General features: G+C 40.8%; 1 protein-coding gene across 6 annotated transcripts in view; it reads left to right on the top strand.

The window, feature by feature from the left end:
* The first annotated feature begins 695 nt into the window (after positions 1-695).
* The window catches only part of SCAF11 (SR-related CTD associated factor 11), a 35,881-nt gene continuing 18,845 nt past the window's right edge, over positions 696-17,731 (top strand). The window contains exons 1-3 of one of the 6 annotated variants that reach the window (XM_015855006.3): positions 696-823; positions 10,116-10,194; positions 11,023-11,177. In XM_015855006.3, coding sequence (XP_015710492.2) covers positions 10,134-10,194; positions 11,023-11,177 — 216 coding nt within the window. In that variant the 5' untranslated portion in view covers positions 696-823; positions 10,116-10,133. Of the gene's footprint in view, positions 824-1,024; positions 1,308-3,527; positions 3,831-8,913; positions 9,019-10,115; positions 10,195-11,022; positions 11,178-17,731 lie in introns of those variants that run through there. The other 5 variants (XM_015855013.3, XM_032443227.2, XM_015855017.3 and 2 more) reach the window with 5 other exon arrangements.

Below are 17,731 nucleotides of genomic sequence, written 5' to 3'. Positions count from 1 at the left end.
CACTAGTTTATTTGCCTTTCAATACCTGAAGGGAACTTACACCCAGGAGGGGAGTAAACTCTTCGAAAGGGCTGACAGTAGCAGGACTAGGGGAAATGGTTTTAAGTTAAAAGAGGGAAGATTTAGGTTGGATGTTAGGGGGAAGTTCTTCACTAGGAGAGTGGTTAGGCCCTGGAACAGGCTGCCCAGGGAGGTTGTGGATGCCCCGTCCTTGGAGGTGTTCAAGGCCAGGTTGGACGGGGCCCTGGGCAACCTGATCTAGTAAATGTGTATGTTTGGTGGCCCTGCCAGGCAGGGGGGTTGGAACTACATGATTATTGAGGTCCCTTCCAACCCGGGTCATTCTGTGATTCTGTGAGATGATGGAGGAGATGATGGGGGGGTAGGGGGGGCTGTGTGTGTGTGTGTACACACATATATAAATATATATATTATTATATATATTATATATATAGGAGCAGTTCCGCCCCACACACGTCGCATTCAGATGACGTCACTACAGTCCCACCCCGTGCCGCCAGCAGGAGGCGCCCCCGCCCGCCACCAGGCGGCGAGTCACGTGTCCCTCCCCGCCATGCGTTGCCGTAGGACATTTCCCACAATGCTTTGCGGGCCGCCCCGCCACGCCGCTCTTCCCTCACTTCCTCCCTTAGCGGAAGTTGGCAGCACAGCGCCCCCTCGCGGCTCCCGCCGGCGCCGCCCGTGGGACATGTGGCCCGGCGGCCGCTGAGCCAGGCCCGGCCCTGCCGAGCCTCCGCCGGGCGGGGGAAGCGGAACCTCCGCTCCATGGTGCTGACCGCGCCGGAGGACGCAGCGGCGACAGGTAAACGTTGGAGGGCGGTGAGCTCCGTCACCGGCGGCTCCGCGGCCGGCCCGGTGCTCCGGCGCCTCTCGGAGCCCGCCCGCTCCCTCCGCGGCCTCGGGGGGCGGGACCTGGGCACGGCTCCGGTGGAGCCTTCACGGGGCTGCGGGGACGGGGACGGGGGGGAGGCGGCTCCGCGAGGCCTGGGGAGGACAAAGGGGCGGCCCCCGGCGGGCTCACGTGGAGCCGAGCGGCGAACAAAGCTCCGTCCGGCGGGAAGCGGGCGGCTGGTGTGTGGTGTGTGGGGCTCCCGGTGTGCGGGCTCCGGTGTGTGGGCTTGGGCTCTCGGTGAGCGCTGAGCAGCATCGCCAGAGCCGCACGTAGCTCCGTGTGCTGACAGCCGAGCTCCGCGTTTGTAACTTTGAAACGGGACTTTGTGGGTAAGGCTGATGGTGCTTCCTTCCTTCCCTCCCGTCATGCTTTCGTGTTGGACAACAAGTTGGCTGTAAGTTGTTAGTGAGAAAGCGATAACGCGGCTCCGAGGGCGGAGCTGTTGGTTGGTATCGGTCACTGGGCTCTGCCGCTGCGAAGAACCGCCTTCTAAAAACGGGCAGGAACTGATATGGCTGCTCAGTAATTGTGGAACGGAACGGAGCGCCTCTTCTGATTGAATTACTCTTCATAGTGATATGGGGCTTGATACCCTTAAAGCGAAGTCAAGTTATGTTGGTGGCTCGTCGTATACTTCTGAATCATTAACGTGTTGAGTGCTTGACTCTCAGTTGGATCATAGTTTAGCTTAGAATGTTGCTGTGAGCATCCAAACGTTCTTGTCATAGAAAAGCTATGGGGAAAGCCTCTTGTCAGCTCACTGTAGTGTCTTCTTAAAGTAAGCAGCGATTTCCTTGAATGAAGTGGCAAAAATTACTAAAAATTGCTGTGATTTAATTGATTAAATAAGAATTTAAGCATTTCTTTTAGTTTTTAACCGGGAAGCTGGATTTAGAAGTGCACAAAAATGCTCCTGCCGCGTGGAGAGGAGCTGGGAGTGATTACAGTGACTTCTTTCTTAGGAATATTAAGGGTTTTGGTTGTTTTCCTCGGAGGAGACAGATGTGAATGGGGAAGAGCCATTTAGGCTCTTACATGAAGTTACGATGTTGGACTTATGCAGGTTTTTTCAGTAGCTCTCAGTTGCTAATGGGGTAAGTTCTAGGGTGGTAAATGGACCAGCTGAGAAATATACAGGATTTCTTTCATGGTTCACTTGCTTTAAAGTTAATTGTGAGTGGACAGAATGGACAGTAAATTTGTCTTTAGAAAAATATAAGATCACTTTGGTGAGAGATGGAGTGTTTTCCATATCTTGTCTAATAACAGTAAAGCTGAAATCACTATTTTATCTCAGGTTCAGATCATATTCAAGATTGTGAATGCTTCTCTAGGAACTCAGTGAGGTTTTTGAGCTTTAGTGTGCTGTGCTCAGACTCAGTATGTGATAGTTGTTGAGTTACCCTCAGTATGAAGGTGTAAGTTTATGTTCTGTGGTTATTCTGCTGTCCCTTCTGAATCATCCAGGAGACAGATTCTTTGCTCTCACTTGACTGTATTTTGAATAGCACTGTGTGTGTGATTTGTGGCCTTTGCCCTGTAGATGGTTCTGCTCATGATAAGGAGCGCTTTGGTTATAAGCGTGTTTTTACCTGTTTCAGGAATTCTTTGCAGAATGCTCTCAGTCTTCCATCACCCTGAGTAGTAAAACGTGCAAAACCTATTTAAAGTTGGCTTTATAATGCCCTTCCGCTTCAGTTCCGCTGTAAATAAGTTACGCTCGAGTTCCTACTGACATCTGAACTGCTTCTTCAGCGCAACACTTGGAATGAATGAATTCTAAAATGGTTTATCTGCCAAACTGATGAAAAGGAAAATAACTTTTATACATGTGAGAACTGTTCTTATTGTCTTTATTTGCCTGTTTTGCAGACTTGGGGGATATTGTGCCTTAAAGTTTCTCCTGTAGCCATAAATCTCAGAGGTTTCTAACGTGCATGTTATGTAAAGCATACTTCTGCTTTTTTGTTTGGTTGTTGTTGTTATTTCAAAGCCTGTTGCTTCTAGAAACATGTTGCTTTCCTACAGCTTATATTTAGGCACTTGGGATTGTTTCTCCAACTGAAAGTCTTAAGAGAAGCCAATTAAACTTAACCAAATGTGGCAGTTGTCATTTTTTAGGCTGGCACAATTGTTAGCTGATATGACAAAGGATGATCAAAATACTGTGTTTGATTATCTATGAAGTAGGCTAAGTTAACTTTTTCATATTAGTTGTAGCAATAAACTTTGCATGCACCCATAGGCTATGAGTATAGCACGTTACATTTGTGTACACGGTGCTAAAGTGAATGTTTTCATCTGTTTTCTTTCTATGGAGTAATGCTTTCTCACAGATTATCTTGATGAAATACTGGTGTTACCCTTCTTCCCCAGGAGAACACACAGTTTGAGTTTTAGGGTATTGGAATGCTCTCATTAGAGATTATTTGGTGAATCTTCTGTAAAGCAAATTTTTATCTGCTTATGGTGTATTTGTGGTTAATGGTGCATCTTCCTTCTGAGGTACTGTGTGAGTTAGTTAACCTGGCTGATGCGCCTGGTGTTTGGAATTATTGCTGGAATAGAGTGAGTTAACACTTGTGTTCCTGCTTGGCTTTTGTTTGACTGAAAGCACGAACAACAAAGATGAATCCAGATGCTGATGGATTTCAAGTCTTCACATGAGTCCATCTGTACCTTTAGCAGCAACACGGTGCAATGAAGACTTCTTTCTACCTTTGGTGTGCTGCAGGAGAAGTGGAGAACTTGGAATGGAACTGAGTCATAATGATACTCACTGCTTGTGTTCTCAAGGAGAATCCCAAGGCAGATGAGCAGTATTGATCAGACTGCTTGAACAAATTACTTGGGTGATGATTGTGAAGATCCGTGAAGGAGAGAGGAGGAAATACTCTGCTTTCTGTACAGCCACTGAGTAAGCACTTCAGTGCGGTTTAGTTTTTCTTGAGTGTTCTTAGTTTGCTACTTGTGACACAAAATGTGGTGGCTGCTGTGGGCAGACGGGTAGGTGGAACTAAAAGTAAGTGCAAGTCCCATGAAACAATTAAGAAGAGCTGCCTGTTAGGTCTGAACTCCATGGGATTTCAAGATGTTTCCAAATAAAGAGGGTAAAGTGTGCCCTTTTCTCTAGATCAATGTAATTGTGATTTTCACTATAGATTTTCAGGGTCAGGTCTGGTTTTTCCCTGTTTCACAGCAGATAGTTCCTGTTACATTTTGTCTGTCGCTGTCGGCATTAAGGAAACCTTCTCACACCCCTTCTTCTATTCTTGGCTGTTTTTCTAGCTTGTTTTAGCTATCTTGAAAGTGATCACTGAGTCAGAACAGTGAAAGCAAGTGAACAGTAATTGGAACTGCTCACTCCCCATCTGTCTTACTACTTCTCGAGTGGCATCTAACGCGTTGTTCTACAAATACTGTAAAAGATTTTCTTCAAAAATACAGTGGTGCTCAAAACAGTTTCAATTGTTGTGATAAACCCTTTGCAAGCTCTTTATTTTTATACCATTTCCCAAAAGTAAAACATTTCTGGTGCAAGCTTTATAAGAGGTCTTTGACCTGTGCTTAGAAAATAAGTGAAAAGGAGCTTGAGGGCTGTTTTTTGACATCATGGCTTTCACATAATGTATTTCTAAGAGTATTCTAGTATGCTTCTGTGAGGCAAAATGCATGTTTGAACAACCATGCTACTTTCTTTGTCTTTTTGATTTCCTTGTATGTCAATGTCTGAACACTTCTAAGCTGAAATTACTTCTTAGGGAAACTCAGTTTTTCACAGAGCATATGGTATCGCTAAATGCTCTGTCTGATCTTTAAAAACTTAAAAAAAAAACTGTTAAGAGAACAGTAGGCTTTTAATGGGGGACTCAGTTCTGTATAGTTCTAACAAGTGTGTGGATATGGTTCCATGCGATCTTTTACAGTGCACGTTTCCACTGAAGTAAATCCATAAAATGCTACGTCAGCCTGTGGGTTACATAACTCTATTAGAGGGATGCCATTCAGTTCATGGGAGATCAGCATTTAGAAGCCATGATCTGGATGAAAGAAAAAAATGATAATCTGTAACAGGACAAGTGCATGTTTCTCCCTTTCTTTTGTGGCTCAGTATGATTTTTATTACCTGACACTCTGGTTTTGCTGTTGTGTTAGCTTTACGTGTGTGTTCAGTCTTACACTGTCTGAATGGATTTTATCATTTTTCTTTCTGTGGCTGAAAGGCCTTAACTTTTCCAGTTCTTGGCAAGGTCTTTTTAGTTCATGTCCTGCATGCCTGCTGTTTAAGTCCAGCTCCTTGGGTGTGTTCAGGATGTTATTAAGAAACATAAAGATGTCTTCCTGGTTTCTTTAGCATCACAGAAGTGTTTGCAGCAAGTCCTGCTGTGTTGCCATAGCGTTGGCTGAAGTATGCTCATTCATCTTGTGGGAATGTTGCATGTGCAGTGCAGCAATGGGACAGGAACTTCAAGTTAGTAGTGTATGCTGAACACAGATCTTGTTTATGGGGAAAAGTAAATAGAATGACTAACGAAGTTTGCTTGAGTAAATGTAGATTTTTTTTCCCATGTTTTTGACATGGCTGGGTTTGGAAGAGTTGCTTATGTGGCAAGAATATTCTTGGCCTCAGTGACCTACTGCCACATATCTGCTCTCTGTTGGAAAGCATGAAAATATTGATGTTTCCAAGTGGGTAGGAAAAAAGCACGTTTTAACTGTTCTTGGAAACGACTGAGGCATTTCTGCTGGCTGTGGTATGTAATACTCACCCTTCTAGGTGCAGGAGTGTGTGTGTGACTAAGGACTTTCAGCAGCAAGAGACCGGCTTGCAAGGTTGTGCTGATATGGTTTAGTTGCTTGAGCTATGTGCGCTGTGACAATAGTATCTAACCTGCAATTAGCTCCTGTTGTTTGTAAATCTCAATTTCACACAATTTAGTCACAGGCTACTTAGAAGGAACTCATTAGTGCTGACCTGTACACTTAGCGGGAGAATGTTACATGGCCTATTTTCTATTGCTTGTTTATTTCTGTTATGTCTATCACTGTGATGCTTGAGTGTTCTGTCAGCAGCATATGGAACAAATATGATGCTTCTTGCCTTGTATTGAAAGTAATAGTTTTGGAAAGCAAAATGGAGCAGTCTTAACTTCTGTGAGTATACTTTTCATCATCTTGTATTAGTCTTCAGTACCTTCTGTTCATCGTCACAACTCTAAATGAACCTGCTTCTGCATGTGGGCAATTAACCATGGCTCCATGACATGCATTAAACCCAGCGAGCATTTGTTGTCTTAGAGCTGTTGCAGGCCAAGCTGTAAATTTCTGTGAAGATTAGGGATTTGTCTTTGATTCAGAGCACTTGTGGAAAGCAGTGTTATGAGTGGCAGCTTTATTGCTGCAGCATTATTTCAGTGCCTAGGGAAGCTCTGAGGCTTTGTCCTCAATACTTCTGTATCCTCAGGAGCTGCCAGAGACTCGACTATAACCTACTTTGTTGCCTGTCAGAGCAGAAAGGGGTTTTCTCACAAACCCAGGAAGTTTGGCTGAAGAACCAGAAGGGATACAATATAGCCCTGAATTACAGTTTAGGTGTCAGCTGTGAATATAAACAGCAAATAAAACCAGACTGCGCTGTTACAACTTGCAAAAATATGTATTTTTTTTCCTTACTGGCTAACAGGCCTAGCTTTGTGCAGTTCTTAGCCTGTGAACTACATTTACCTAAGCGCTGGCCATCTTGGTTGTTAGTGGTCACCCTGAATGTACCAGTGGTGCAGAACTTCATGAGCTTCCTCATAACATGAGGCTCAGCTGTGTGTGATAGCACAGTCTGTACTCATGTGTATAAGGAAACTTTCTTTGGTGCGTTTTTGGCGGATATTTGAAAGAGAATGAATATCCCTGTGTTTTAGGGATTTGGGTCAAACATGATACCTTTCCTACCTTGCAGAAATGCGAGTCTTCATGTAGATTGTCCCAGTAGCTATGTTGATGCTTGTGATTCCAATGAGCAGCACCACTTGAGCTCTGTCAGGCTTGGTGCCATCACCAGTGCCCTGGGGAGCCCATTCCAGTTCTCAACTGAGTTGACCATACTGGTGTTTCCTTCTAGAGGAGAGAGTTTGACTAGAAAGTCTTAGCTATTCCAGCACCTTGTTGCTGTCAAAAGATTCGGTCCTGTTTTATCTTTTCACTCACCTGTTCTGTTATTTGCTGTTTCTTTGGCACATCTGGCTCTTAGCTCAGCCTGCTCACCACCACTGTTGGTGAGAAACTGAGCTGCTTCTTTTGGTGGCAACCAGCGTTTAGATTAGCTGTCCTGGATAATTTTATTCTAAGAGGGTTTGGATGGACTTTTTAGATCAGCATTGTCTCCTTGCCTGAATAGCTCTGATTCTTTAGAGTCTGGGTCTACATGAATAGACTTAAACCATCTATAGACAAAAACTGTTTCTTCGTAAGAGCTGTTTTTTTTCATTCTTTTTGTGTTAGTTGGTTCTGTGACTTTCCACTTGTTAATGAAGGCAAGGTGCAAATTGAGCAGACAAAAAGATCCTTTTTATAAGGTCTCCTCTGAGTGTGCCTCCTGGTTCTGTTCTTAGGAAGTTCTACACAAAGGAATAAATCCAGGATAAGTGCTTCCAGATTCCCAGTTCAGTCCTCATTTATTGAAGGGCAGACAACATTACTGAAGTGTTACTTGAAACAAGTCGACCTTTCAGGAACTTTAAACAACTTGCAAGTTTTTTTCCAAATAAAAGAGAACTAAAGGTTCTTGATGTTCCCTTATGGGGAAACACCCAGTAGTCTTCTTTTTATAGGAGTATGTGTTGAGATGGACTAAGTGATACAAGCAGACCAAAAGCTTTTAAAATGTTTTAAAAATGCTGCTGGAAATGCCGTTTCCTCAGTCCATCTCTAGGATGGTACAGAGCTTCTGGCAGAAGTTCTTAAGATGTTCATCAGCAGTTGGATGTTGGCATCCCAGTAGTCCGCAGTTTATGGGTCCATATGGGAATGTCTAGAGGATGCTCTGTGTTTTGTCATCGCTTACTAAACTTTGGTTTTGCATGTCTGGTTGTCAGGATGCTTTTTACACATGAAACAAGCGTTCCAAGGGAGGAGTTTTATACCTTCCAAGGTTTCTTAAAGACCATCAAAGTGCATAGGGCTGGATAGAGCCTTACTGCGTACTGTCTCCCAGAAAATGATGCAAGGGAAGGATGTTACTGTCATCATCTTAACCAAGTGTGTTCTCATTATTGTTTCAGTTTTGAAACTGTGTTTTGAGTTACTAAATAAAAATGGAACTAGTAGACATTCTCTGTAACATGCAGTGTTTCATGTAAACAGAGCAGTCAAAACAAATTACTCCTTTAAGTTCAAATGCATCACGTGTGTAAGCTGAGAGATTACATACAAATGTTTCCTGAGTCTTGTCCCCTAAGGCAACAAGAATACGCCAGTGTTGGGTATCATTTTGTGCTTGCTTACTGAAGGTTTTGTTGTATGATCTTTATTTCTATCCTCCTAAAATGAACAAGTGTACTTCTGTTCAGACTGGCCCATAGACCATGACTGGAGGATGACTATATCTAGTTACTGCATTTTGTTTATTGGGCTTCTTCTTGTGAGAAGAAGCAGAATTGCGATGACTTCATGTGTCAGTTGTTACACCACTATCAATGCTCTACTATTAATTTCCTTACATATTTTAGTTTTATTCTTCCTTCCCTCCCCTAGCTGATGTGCATAACATGTTTCTCCTGGGGAGAATTTAAGAAGTAGTTTCTAAATGCCATCGATGTGCCCATTAGAATTCCAACCACAGATTTTTAATTAGTTTCACAGTTTTGACCATTTCTTTAATAAACTATGGGATGCATAGATCAGAGCCCTGCTTTCTTGGACTGCCTACTAAAGCAGGGAATGTGTTATATGATGGCTGGCTGTGATTATCTCATTTCTCTGTTTGTTTTTTGTTTTTTTAAGGAAGGCTCATTAAAACACTTGTTAAGTGCAAAGACCAAACCATAAAGACTTCATCAGAAAAAAAAAGTTTTAGGAGGCTAATTCTGCATCTCCCACTCCCATATATCCAGGTAGTAAAGTGAAAACCAGTGTTGAGCTGACAAATGTGATGGTGGTGCTCTCAGCTCTGCCTGCTGCTTTTTCTAGTAAAGCCATTAAACAGAAGGGCTTGAGATACCAGTAAGTTTGCCTCAGGTCTGAGTGCTTATATAGTAAATCTTGGTCATTTTCATTCAGTCATTTGTGAAGCTTTAGTTTGTCCTTGTAAATAAAAAGCTTTATAGAGTTCAGGACAAAGCTGTTGGTCCCTTTGGGGCTGTTGGGTTGGAACTTTGGGTGCTTAAAGCATGTCTAGTGTGACAACAGGGTTTGAAATGCAAGAGATTCAGACCTCAGTGTAGATATTTTTCCAAGTGTATTTCATTCTGCATGCTGTAGATCAGTCATCCAAATAACATACGCTTGCTACTTCATTGTGCAGTATCAAGTTTTTTCAGACTGCATGATGTGGATTCCAAGGATATTCTGTCCATGCTATCATTCCATACACCTCCTTTGGATAGAGATTTGTCCTTGCTATTCTTTGTGCTTCACTGACAAGCACAGGTGAAATAGTCTTTTTCTGGACATTACAGCTTTCCATTCCTTCTTTCCTGGATGTTAATAGTTCCAATTTTGTAATAAAAGTAAGATGCAAGCAAACATCAGCTGCTTTCATTTTGCTCCCTTGCGTCACTACTGTGATGCTCAGGGTGGAAAGCAACTAATTCTTCTTCTTTAGTGCTTAATTTGGTTGCTTCGACCATTTGTGAAGGACAATTTAAAGAGGTTTGTTACTGCAGTGTTAAATGGAGTGGTTTGCATAGGAGCTTATTAATGTGTTTAACTTTCAAAAGTTAAAGCACTGTTGGCGGTCTTGAAATGTGCAGAAACTTCACATTTGCTGCACAAAATAATTTCCAAGTTGGAAGTACCAGTTGCTAGACAGCATTAATGATACTCATAAATGGCAAAGAGACTGTAAATGATGTGTATCTGACTCTTAATGTTGTGTGTTTGTACTCTACAAAGTATAATGAAATGGAGGGCGCTCGTTATATTCATGGTGGTCATTTTTATCTCCAAGTTGCAGCATAAATGAACTGTGTAAACTGTTTCTGTTTTCCAGATTACATCTTGTAAGAAGATGAGGAACAAAAAGCAGTGTATTCAAGATACAGAGGGTCAAAAGCATGAAGGCAAGGAAGGTAAAGTCTGTGTATAAAAACATCCAAGTTATATTATTCAAGTTCAAGCTATGAAAGGTTAGATTTTAAATGTGTTCCTCAATTGGTGTGCTGCTTGTTCTGAGACAAGTTGTGTAAACATAACCACTGTTTCAACATCATGTTTTCCTTCAGCCTTTGAAGTGCCCTTATCCTTTCCTGTGAATTCTGGGTTTTACTTGTCGACTTCTACTTGCCGAACTGAATGGCAACAGTTACACAAAAGAATGATTAGCTTAGTGTAAAAATGATTGAAGAAAAGTTCTTGTCTCAGTTGGTTTTATAAAAATAATTTCCAATTGAAATAAAAAATGTTCCCATTTTTGTTAAGTGTACATTATTAGGTAAATACCTGAGCACGTTTGGATTAAAATACTTCTTATAGCACAGAACTGAAGGTAAAGTATGTATATATAGAGATGAATATCTGATATGCTGGGATAATGTATTTTGTGGACACAGTGCAATTATGTGAGGAGCTTTCAGAAAAGCAACAAGTAAATGACTTGGTAGTCGGTGGGAAATACTTTGTGATGCTTTCCTAATCCAAGCAGTCATAGAGCTAACTTTCCTTTGTTTTAATGGCACATCATGGCACAGCATTCAATGAAATATTGCACAATGTTTTTCACCTGAAATATAGGCTTGTAACTTTTCCTCTGGTCAGCATATTGACTGCAGAAGACTTGAAAACGTGATTAATTTACTTCTGTCTACACAGTTGTATTTTATTACCTTGTTACTGAAATCTACAAGGACTTTGTTTCAAAAGCAGACAAGAATTCTAAGTGTGAATGTTAATAATACCAGGTGAAGAAATGGAAGAAAGCTGTTCCTGTTCTACTTTATTGCATGACGGTGACACGTGCCCCATCTGTCTGAACTGCCTTCTGGAACAGGAGATTGGCTTTCCTGAGAACTGTAGTCATACTTTCTGCATGACTTGTATTCTTAAATGGGCTGAGGTAAGACTGAGAAGCAAAGTGCGTGTTTTTCTTTTATTAAGCTGTGTTATGTCCAATAGCTATAGATTTATTTTCTTTTTCTTTTATATTCTTATAAATAGATCAGTGGGAAACTTCTTAATGTGATGCGGTACTTTGTGTTTGACTTTTAGTAGGCATCATGCCTTATTAATGGTTTAGGGAGTTTAAGGAACAGTAAAAAGCAATGATGGCTGTCTGGAAAATCGGATAGTGTTATGTACGTGTCATAATATTGCAGTGTCAGTCAAGCTTAATCTTACTTAGTTATGTGCTGCTTTGCACGCTGTGAGCTCTTAGGACTGAAGCCAGCTGGATTTCATGTTGGTTTACAATACAAGTCTGATCACACCCTGGCTTTTCTAAAGTTCTCCTAAAAGGCTTGAGTGATATTCAGACTTTTTAAAAGTATGTAATTTAGTAACTAGATGAGCTGTAGCTCTGTAGGTAGGGCTAGAACCTTAAAGTTGCTTGTTTGAACAAATTCTTGTTCATTCTTTGTTTAATCCCCCTTTTCATCATGTGTGTCCTGTAAACAATGCATTAAGTCTTCAGGTTGCTACTTTGTCTTACTTTTGTTCTCTTGAATAGATTATTCTCTGTAGAAGACACTGGTTTCTTTGCAATAGGTTTCTTCTGCAGTAACTGGTTATTTTGGTTTATCCTTTAGAAAGGTTGTTGTGTGTGTACCTGTGCATGCAATATGCTTGTGTACTTTTAAACTTGTTTTTAACCTTAATTTTTGTGTTCTTTTTTTACTGAAGGTAGTCAGTATCGCAGATCATTTCTTTAGACTTCACATGGGCTTCTCACTGTCAAAAGTTATTAGATGGAAATTTAATTTGTAATTACAGAGCAGGTGACAAACTTAAGTCTCCTATTGCCAGATTTTCTATTCTGCATATGATTAATTGTAGTGCTTTTATTTAGCAGCGAACAGGAAATTCTCATACACAATTTAATCCTGACTTCCTTAGCTGGTAGTTATTATGGCAGCTAAATGGCAGTCAGCAGTGATGTTACAGAGGAAAAAGTACAGAAGGCTGAAGGCTTGTTGCTGCTTTCCAGTGTGTTCATGGTGGGCTTAAAAGCATCTGATAGACTATGAGGAAAGCAGCTTTCTGTTCTGTATCATTCATTTGCCAACTCTTTTAAAGTTTTTGACATATCAAATCTATTTTGGCATGAAATACTATACAAATAGAATAAAAGTAACTTCTTAGAGTTTACAGGTGAACTGGATGTGTTGCCACAGAAGTAGCAGGGGTGATAGTTTTTGTTAATGATCAATCAAGAACTAAGTAATTAACGATTAGGCTTTTTGAGTCCTTCTGAATGATTAAGATTTCAGAACTACCTGCTCGTTTAAAAATGTGCTACCAGGTTCTGTTTAAGAAGTGAATATTCTTTCTTGAGTATAAATAAATATGTTTTGTGAGAATGTTCCTTCTTCTGTGAGCACTGGAGAACTGTTGAAAATAAAAGCCTATTGTTGTTGCTTGTTGCTTGATGTTTACGTTCTCGTTGTGCTGCTCTCTAACTACAGGTTTCCTTACTGCAGTCAGCAGCTGTTTGGCTCTGAAGCCTTTACTTTTTAAGATGTTTGGGTTTTCTTGTTCTTTTTAGGTGAATAACTGCTCATTGAATCCACAAAGGGCTAAATAGGATGTTTGCCACAGAACACTAGATACATGAACTCCAAAATATTTAGTAGTGCTGTAGTTTAGTTAGTTAAACCCTCCTATGCTATTAGAATGTCATCTTTTATGCCTCTGACCCAGCTAAATGGTGCTCTCCCTCTTGAGAGCTCCTGGACAGGTGAAGTGGCAGGGAGTGTTCTCAGTAAGCATGCAGAGATTAGCCTAAGTGTCATTCGCCCTGTGCTTGCTGTCACTCACCTCTGTAAGATAACACTATAATTTACTAATGTAGACTTTGAAAGCTTGAGGCTTTGTCTTTCAGTATGGCTGTTAGACAGTCATGCAGAGGTGAGAGAACTTAAATGCCTAAATCTGAAGCTAAGGCTGTTAGACTCAGCATTCAGTGAGAGTGCTGAAGGAAAGTGTAAGGGTTACCTTCAGTATAAGGAACATGTGCATGATAATATTGTTCTGCCTCCATAAAAACTCCTCTGGAGTCTTCAAATACTGTCACTATGGTTGTGTTACATCAAGGGAAGTAATTACGTGCACATTCCCCATCTCATACAACTAGTAAGAAGAGGTCAAAACTATAGATAGGTAAGCACATGTTCTAGTTTCTACCAGAGGTCTGAATGCATTTAAGTAAAGCTTAAAGGAGGTTGACTAGGAATTTATCAGATAACAAAAGTATCTGCAAAATCACCTCCACTAAGACAGCTTCTGTAGCAGCAAGGTTATTGCACCTGCATGCATTAAAGGAAAACTGTGCTATTTTGTATTCTAGTCAAATGTGACAGTTTTTAGTTTGGCGACATAAAACATTTTCTCTTCTGTAGGCATTTTAACTTCCCTTCTGTTCTTCAGAGTGCTAATAAGTATGCTGAATAATTGCTCTTCTAGTAATTTTTCTTATGAGCAATGGTGAGAGGAAGAGTGCTGGAAAAAGACCGAATGTTTTCTGTTTTATCAACATCACTGTGCAATAGAGATGTTGGTTTTTAATGACGCTTCCCTAGTAAGGCACATCTCTCCTAATCTTTGTTCCTGGCTTATCTCATTCATTTTTTTTCTTATCTGGGGTGTTTGGAAATGGAGTACATTTAGTTGTAAGTTCTCTGAAGCTTTGGGGCACATTCAAGCAGACTGTGCACCTTCAGTCCAAAGGAGAAAAACAACAGCAAAAAAAACCCATCTAAGCAATTTGCACAAAGAGTTCACTTGCATTCCATTTCTAGCAGGTGTTCTAATCTTACAGCAGTCGTTACTTCTTTGTTTGTTTTGTTTTGAAGTGTTCTGTGTGGTAACTGCAATTCTTAGTGTTCTTTCTGATCTGGATTTCTTTTGTCATAAGGAATACAGGGAGAAAGCAGCTTACGTGGCATCATGTTCCATGGTGATCTGCTGCAGCACGAAGTGCTGTGGGCAGTAGGAGGGTTGTATGTATGAGCTGAGCATGCAGTGGGTTCAAAGAAACTCTAAGCCTGAAAAATAACAAAAAGCTTCTTGATCGATGTCATGAATACACAGACTGCATCTGAGGAGAAACTGCGGAAGCTATTGTGGAAAACCTGGACTTTTTTTTTCCTAACTGCACGTTCTTTTCAAATTAGGTGTTCTCCGATACGTTGTTTGTCTTGGCAGATTAATCAAGTGAAGTACATTCATGCAACAGCCAACAAATCAGCTGGGGAAGCACAGTGTAGAATTATGAATGTTTTAGAGCTTAGGTTCAGGTTCTCCCATTAAGATGGTATCAGCTGTCAACTAGTATGGTGACATTGTTCATCATAATTTCACAAACCCATACAGGTCACGAGTGATTTTATCCTTTCCTAAAGGCAGACACTTCCATTAGTACTTGTCAATATAATATGGGGTGTAACAGCAACAAATGATTATTTTGGATAAGAAGTAAAAGCTCCCAGCTGGGGGCCTTTAGTAGAGAAAAAACAGCTATTTACATAGTAACTGATTAGTGTGTTGATAAGAACAGATTCCAGTCTCAATGTCTAATGTGCTCTGTATCTTCATGTACAGCAGTGGTATTTCTGAAAAAATAAAGTAGAAAAGCTTCAGTAGGAAAGGTGCTTTTTCTAAAGCATGGCTACAGAAGCTTTGAGAGTTTTGTGGGGCTTTTTTGGGTGGGTTTATTGCTTAGAGCTTTTCTTGACTTGTTTCTAGAAAATACTGTACTTCTTGGTATCATCTTTTCACCCAAATGTGAGGAGATGTTTCTCGCTGTTTGTACGTCGTGGTCTCTCATACCACTGAAGATGGAGGCAGAGTTGTTGAGGAATGTTTTCTGATCTACTTGGGTTAATTTGAACTTGTTTGAGTAGCTTCCTAAGAATTCCCAAGACCTGTGACTGCTTCAGCTTTTGTCTTCATCGCTTTGTTCAAATGCTGTTTGAAGAGATGCTGTTAAAATTAAGGGACTCTTTCAGATTAGAGATTGCTGTTCTGTGGTAGCAGCTTAGAGAACGCTGAATACCAAGTTACACCTGTAGAGCTAAAGCAGGATTTTGCTAGAGGATCATGGGAAGCAATTAAAATAATATCGAATGTATTTTCAGAGAACTTAGAAACAGGTGCAGAAATGCAGGTGCTTTTCAGGGAGTTACGGGCTCTGTGAGTACTTACACTCTGTATGAAGATCATTCTTCAGATATCATAGGATAGGTGGAAGAGGGGATTGCTGCAGAGTTACCAGTTCTAACATGAAAATTGCAAGGTAGTTTCGCGTAGAGAATAAAGCAGGTATTTTGGACAGTGCTGAATTACCTTTTTTTTTCTCCAAGTAGTGCTGGGAATAGAACTTGTAAATATCGGCTGTTTTTATTTGTTCCAAGCTTTAGGTATCTATGTTAAATTAAGATATAGTATGGAATCATAATTCTTCTAAGGTTCTGATGCACATACCGTGTTTTGCACAATAAAAGTGACAGCTACTGTGTGGACTCATTGTGTATCAATGGCTATTTTTCTTAAGTATTTTTCCCCCCAGAAGGATGGTGTACATTCATTATATTTCATAATGCTTCCTGGATAGAAACTAAAGCAGAGAAGAAGGGATGACTTGCCTTGAATAAAAGGATGTCTTGATGTCACCTTTGTTTACTGAGCCATCTTTCCAGAAATAACAATAGGGATGAGTAGGAAGGCCACCACTCTTTATGCTTTCTTATTGTAAGGGTATAGACATCTTTTCTTATCCCCCAGCTTCTTCCTGTAGCATAAATTTGGCCTTGCTATTGGGGAAAAAGGACAGAAGAATTTTTTTGTTGCCTCCATTTTCACTGGCGTGTGTTTATACGGAAGTGTAGCATAGACAAAGTAACCTGAATTTCTTCACAGTTTCTGGCACTTATACCCTGTTGGAGAACACAGGGCAGTGTGTGATGCACTTGAAACTGGCCTGTCTTTTCTGGGATTTCTCTTGCGAATTCTCTTGAGGTGTGTTGCAAACTAGAGCTATGAAAAGCAAGTGGGTAGGGGTAGAAACAACATCAGGTCTTTCTGAACATACCTGAGCCTGACTGTAGCTTTTGATTCTTCCAGTTTGTTTTCCTCTCTTTCTGTTTCTTATAACCATATGTAACTGTTAAGCATTTCTCTGGGCAAAACTGGTCATGTAAAAGTGAACACTTTCCTAGTGGAGTAAAAATGCTTGTCACTTGAACTGCTGCTAGTAATACTTTGCATTCTATGACATGTCATTGCTGTGAATAAACATAACTTACCATGGTGTAAACTTGTGAGCATAACTTAGCATTCATGTGTAAACTCAGTGTGGAAACAGATTGTCTTGCAGAAACTGAACTTTCACTTAACCTATATATCTGGAAATGGGACCAAGAACTACTAGGAAAACTGTCTCCTCCTGTCTTTGACAGTCATAGATAGAAGTATGAATGGAGGTGCTTACTGAGAAGTTTGCAGCAGGTTCATGCTGCCAGGTGCACCAGCTGGGCACCCCATTACTGCAAGGGTAGCTGTATCTTCAATACAGGACAAAAACTGCTGTTGCAATCTGAGCCTTCAGGGTTCTTGCTTAATTGTCCAGTATGCTAATTTTAACATAGCAGGAACAATCCAAACTCCCACAATAGGGGGAATAGCTTTCAATTGGGGTGAAATATTGGGGTTTCATACGGAGGAGGTAAGGACTTCAACTTACCGTGTTTGACTACTTTTTCATGCGTGTACCGCTGTCTGGTGGGGTTTTTAACTGTTTTTTTTTTTCCTAAATTCAGTTTAGCTGTTCTGTCTACTTCAGTTGAAACTGGAAGCTGTCCAGATGGTCAAGGCTTGGGGACTGGGTTACATAAATCATAAGGAAGTTGAGCACTCCGAAATGGAGAAAGGAAGAGAAACAACTGGAAAGTGAAAAGTCCTGATGAAAAGACTAGAAATTCATCGCTGAACTTCAGGGCAGAGTTCACGTACAAGTTTCTTGTAATTGCAAGTGCAGCTGTAACACTACGTTCTGCTTGCATAAATAAAAAGTAGTGTTAGAGTTCTCTTAAGGGTGCAAGTAATACAGTTCATATACTGGTTATTGCGCAGGGAGTTAATTAGAGCTGAAGGCTACATGTAGCGTTCTGTGGGTGTTTGGTTTTACTTTGTTTTGTGTTTGAATTTGTTGTTTGTTTCATTTCGTTTTTTAAGACCAGAACTGCATTGCTAATGGCTCCTAAGGTGAAGGCTGGGGGTGAGGGGGAGAAGACCAATAGACATGTATGTGGAATTAAAATGAATAAATGATTCTGTAGCAGCAAAAGCTGCTATCTGGTTTCATATGGATTTCTCTGAAAGTGGATTCTGTCATCCAGCTGGGACGAGTTTCGATTGAATTTTTTGTTATTAATATTTTATTCTTCTGAGTGTATCTAG

The sequence above is a fragment of the Coturnix japonica genome, chromosome 1, assembly GCF_054131305.1.
Source record: "Coturnix japonica strain WE chromosome 1, WE-NBRP24, whole genome shotgun sequence".
Lineage (NCBI taxonomy): Eukaryota > Metazoa > Chordata > Aves > Galliformes > Phasianidae > Coturnix > Coturnix japonica.
Note: the sequence above shows the minus strand (reverse complement) of the source record. Positions and strands in the feature narration are given on the sequence as shown.